Here is a 5171-nt window from a genome sequence, read left to right as displayed (position 1 = left end):
CCCAATTTATAGAAAAAAACAGATGAATGAAATACTACACCCACATTTCGATTTTAAAAATTGAAAGTTTACTGGCGTAGAAAACCACAGACTACCATAGTGGACAATGAGCGACTATGTGGGTTTTCCACTGAGTTAGTCATGGCTAAACTGATCTGTAAAATAATTCAGAAAAGAGGGAACTTCTTTGAAGGAGCCGGCCAAGGTTTCCGTCTAGTGATGACACGTGTAGAAGTTCTTAGAAGATGACACGTCGGATTTTGTCTTTCTAAACTGCTTGTGCTTTGTATCTAGTATAGATACTATCTCACAATTTTGTTTGCAGTGTGCAATTGATTCGGAGAATGTAAGCCCAAGTATATGGTGTCAAAATTAATGTGTCTGAAGTATGAGTAGAATTGATTCTATAAATTAATTTAAGAAGTTTTTTTCCATATTGTGATGGCTTAACCTGTCCTTAAAAATATTCCGAAATACATGAGTGGAGCAAGCCACACACACCACCTACCCACCAACCCCTCAAATAAGAGACCGCCTATGTTGACCAAAATCATTTCAACTGTGACTCGAATTCTAACCTTCAGTGTGCTGTGAGCCTGTGACTTGTCCCTTGTGCTCTATAAACATTCAATAGTTTCAATCAAAACACAAAAACCAGAGCTGAAATTCACATCACTTTGCTGCATCCAAATAACCAAACTCCTAACAATGGCGGCAGAGCATGGAGAAGTGAGGCTGTTGGGGAAATGGGCAAGCCCATTCAGCAACAGAGTCGACCTTGCTCTGAAACTCAAAGGAGTTCCTTACAATTACTCAGAGGAAGATCTAGCTAACAAGAGTGCTGATCTTCTCAAATACAACCCTGTTTACAAGAAGGTCCCAGTTCTTGTTCACAATGGAAACCCACTTGCAGAGTCTCTTGTCATTCTTGAATACATAGATGAGACATGGAAAAACAACCCCTTTTTGCCTCAAGATCCTTATGAGAGAGCAGTTGCTCGTTTCTGGTCTAAGACCCTCGATGACAAGGTTAGTTTCTTTTTTTTTTTTGTTCTTTTTTCTACTGTTCTGATTTTATTGTAATTCTTATGATCAGATTGGAATTTACTTCCGCAATTGCTATTGTTTTGAGTGACTCCTCTATTAAGATTTTAGATGTTTGAGCAGGTTTTGTAACTTATATAAATAAATCCATCTTAGATTGTTAGAAATATGATATTCAACATTCATTGTCTTCACATACCAACTTAACATTTGCACTCCGATTTGCACTAGGTTGGCCCAATAATGCCCAATCTCATGTGCGCGAGGGCCTTCCTCTTACCAAGCTCTTTAACACCTCCAAGTCAACTTCTATATATAAGCTCTTGAAATGTTTCCTACATGAGCAATGTGAGACTTTTGAAATACACCATTTTTTCCAACAGAAGCCTGCCTATCCCAGATTCATTTTGGACTAACGGTTGACTTGACCACCCTAGAGATTTCTCATGATGGGAATAAGGATATTGACGTGATCGGCCGGGTAGAAATCCTGTGAGGGATATGGGCACTCTAATGATGACCTCCACCCTTCCAAATGTCCAGTCATAGGCATGAGGGGTGTTAAGTCCCACATTGTCTAGAAATATAGGGAATGAAGTGCTTATAAATGGGAGGACAATCCACATAGGGCTAATTTTTGGTTAATGACAAGTGTGTTGAGAATCACACATTTTTACTGATAAGTTGGAGAACACTTGTATTTGCAATTAATATTTAAAGCACTCTACAATTGCATCACAACTAAAACTACTGCTGATAAGTCATATTTAGTGTAATTTTTTTACGATTTCTTTACAGCAATACAAGTTCAATCACATCATGCCACAACAATTTGAAAGCTTGCTTAAGATTTTCTTTGATGTTTCTGTTTTAGATTTTGCCTCCTATATGGAATGCTTGCTGGAGCGATGAGAAGGGGCGCGAGAAAGCTGTGGAAGAAGCCCTGGAAGCTCTGAAGTTACTGCAGGATCAGCTGAAGGACAATAGGTTCTTTGGAGGAGAGACCATAGGATTGGTAGATATTGCTGCCAATTTCATTGGATATTGGGTTTCTATATTACAAGAAATTGCAGGGTTAGAGTTGCTTACTGTTGAGAAATTTCCCAAGCTGTTTAAATGGAGCCAAGAATTTGTCAACCACCCTGTGATCAAGGAAGGCCTTCCTCCCAGAGATGAATTGTTTGCTTTTTTCAAAGCATCACAAAAGAAGTAGAAGCAATTTAGATGTACGATTCTTGATGTGTTACCATAATTTTCCTGATAAGGTTGCTGCTTTACGGTCACAAGTTCGAACTGTGGAATCGGTCTCTTGCAAAAATGCAAGGTATGACTGCCTACATTTGATCCACAAAGTGAGACCGGCCCTTCCTTGGATCTCGCGCATAGGAGTAGCTTTATAGCACTATGTTTGCTCTTTTTAATTTTCCTGATAAATAATCATCTTGCATTGTTCAAGGACATCTTGCATTCTGGTTGTGGATTGCAGTTATCTGTTATTCCAGTTTCAAGTCAAAAAGTAGTTTTCTGTATTGTCTGATTTTTGAACTGAATTGAACCAAGCTCAAAAAATTGCTTAAATGGGTGCATTTTAGGATTTTGGTGAAAGAGGATAAGAGTTGTTTTAAAAAAAAAAAAACATCATCAGTGGTCCTATAATCCTTGCGGATGCCTTGGTTCTATATCCTTGCTGGTGCCTGTTGAGCACACAAACCACAGTTCAAATTTCATTGTATTTGTTCAATTTCATAATCCCTGCAAGGGAGCGTATATGATAGATCATGCTTTGCTAAAAACATGATCATTTCTGTTTACTTACGAAGTGAAGTGACTAGTGAGGTACAATTTTGACAAATATTAGTTATGAGCGTTAAAACTTAAGATATAAGACTCAAGGCATAACTAGTTCATGTCAGTCGTACACATGTTAGCATGCAGTTTTGATATATTGCAATATTTAATGTGGTGAACTACTCACACTTGATGCTTACCTGAAAAAACTACTGAACTTGATATACAACATTTCACATTTCCGATATAATCAATCATTTCACATTTCCGGCATAATTATCAATAATTAACACATGGAAGTTCATAAAATATAGAGGCAGAAATTGTCTAATTTGAATCAGGAAGTCAGTGCATGTTTGTTTTCAATGGAGATCAAAACTCTCTTTCACATTTGGGACTTGAGAATGTGTGGTCCTGAGTTCCAATACTTATAAATGGATCACCAACCAAAAGCCAAACATTTGGTTACCTCAACGCATAAAAATAAGCGACTCTTCTTAATGGGGTGTGGTCGAAATTTGAGTGAATGAATTCGTATATCAATTGGATGCATGGATAATCTAGTTCGAGTCGGGAGCATTCACATTATAGTGTGGTTAACTCTCTCAATGAGGTTTTTTTTAATTCACAAAACTTAAACTCAAGGTCTTCCTTTAACCGGCAACAAGCATGCACCACTTGAATCAACCATCCATTGGTTAAAAATAAAAATTTTGTGAAATTGAGACTAGTGAAGCTTATATGATATTAACCAAGTTTTATTATACTGCGTATACTATTTTTGGTATAAGAGGAAAAAGAAAGCAAAAACAAAAACAAAAACAAAAAAGATGTCGAGGCGACTAAGTCCGAGGAAAACTAGTCCCTAAAGCATCCACCAAGCGCTAAGGACCAAGATCAATCGAAGGATCCTGAATAAGAACAAAGTCACTGTCTTGCAAGCTCCGACCTTAGCAAGAAAGTTTGCACACGCATTTCCCTCCTTCAACGAATGAACAACTCGAGCCTCCCAATGTCAAGCCAGCAAATCCCTAATGTTAGCACTAAGAACCTCATGCACATAAAAATCAAAAGGGAGGTGACCAATCAGAGACACGACATGGAGGGATTATAAAAAGCAAACAACTCGCCTTTGTCCACAATCCCAAGCAACCCATAACCCGTGCTAGATAGTACGAAGCTCCATGTGGAGGATGTCCCCTTCCCCACCAACTCCCAGAAAACCCACCAACAGGGTCGTGCAGCCCCTTAGATAAAATAGGCGGCTGCCTAAGGTCCCCAACAAAAATTTAGGCCCAATTTTCTTTTTGTTAAGAAGGACCCAAAGATGCCTACGCTGGGAATTGCAAATAAATAGCAAAACATAATATGTGACATTGAGAATTGTTTAATGATATATACAGGATAAAAAAAAGAGATGATATATATTAGTAGTGAATCAATGTGATGTTGGGGCTTGTGGTGGGTGCATTCATTGAAATACTACCAGAAATAAAGACTCATAGTGGACCAAAATAAAATAAATAGGAATCCTCCTCTTCCCTAAAAAACTAGTCAATTAAAAAGGGAAGCTACATCAATATTATGATCTCAAAAAAAAACATCAATATTATCATCTCTTGTAAAACTATTCAATATTCTGAATATTATGATATTGATGGTCTTGTTTATTTTCAGAATTGAAACTACTATAAGAGAAGTGTGCGAAAAAAGTCAGCATACCAATAGAAATATTGAGTTATATTAAAATTCTATATTCTTTTCCAAATGTTATATTGCATATAGAATTTTATTGACAATCTCTGTAATAATTACAATTGTTTAAAGAAGTTTTGCACAATTAAAATTGTTTAAATCATATCTAAGATCAACAATGTTACAATAAAGATTGAATGATTTAGCTCTTTTATCTATTGAAAGCGAAATGTTAGAATTGCTTGATTATAAAGCTTTGATTGTGATTTTTCAGCTAAAAAAGCTAGAAATTAATATAAAAAAATATTTTATATAATATTCTATGTCTCTTTAAAATTCTCGTAAAAAAATCTCCTTTAACATTCTCGTCTTAAGCCCCAAAATGTCTGCATACGGCCCTGCCCACCAACCACTCGTCGAGGCTATTCTGCAAGCCGGTGCCGATGCCGGGGCACCGCGCGCGGGGATCGAGGAGCCACCCACACTGCCATCACACAGAAGAACATTTACTACCAAGGGGAGTGAGAAAAAGTTTGGGCCGTTAACAAAGATGAAGACGTGGTGCCTTTTGCATCACCAAATCTACCAACCTCATTTACACACAAGAAGTACATTCAAACTAACTTTTCCACTTTCCACAGTGA

General features: G+C 37.2%; 1 protein-coding gene across 1 annotated transcript; it reads left to right on the top strand.

Moving 5' to 3' along the window:
• The first annotated feature begins 542 nt into the window (after nt 1-542).
• Nucleotides 543-2573, top strand: LOC130749531 (probable glutathione S-transferase). Its single transcript, XM_057602905.1, has 2 exons — nt 543-1029; nt 1919-2573. Exons 1-2 carry the CDS (start codon nt 709-711, stop codon nt 2255-2257), a joined length of 660 nt encoding a protein of 219 aa, XP_057458888.1. The 5' UTR covers nt 543-708; the 3' UTR covers nt 2258-2573.
• The last annotated feature ends 2598 nt before the right edge of the window (nt 2574-5171 follow it).

Source organism: Lotus japonicus, chromosome 3 (assembly GCF_012489685.1).
Source record: "Lotus japonicus ecotype B-129 chromosome 3, LjGifu_v1.2".
Lineage (NCBI taxonomy): Eukaryota > Viridiplantae > Streptophyta > Magnoliopsida > Fabales > Fabaceae > Lotus > Lotus japonicus.
The sequence above is the reverse complement of the archived record's forward strand: the minus strand, read 5'-3'. Positions and strand labels throughout refer to the sequence as shown.

Excerpts from the sequence above, each read along its gene's own strand:
- LOC130749531 (XM_057602905.1), top strand. The coding sequence starts at position 709 with ATGGCGGCAGAGCATGGAGAAGTGAGGCTGTTGGGGAAATGGGCAAGC. Across the intron at positions 1,030-1,918 it reads CTAAGACCCTCGATGACAAG|ATTTTGCCTCCTATATGGAA; the intron begins GTTAGTTTCTTT and ends TTTCTGTTTTAG.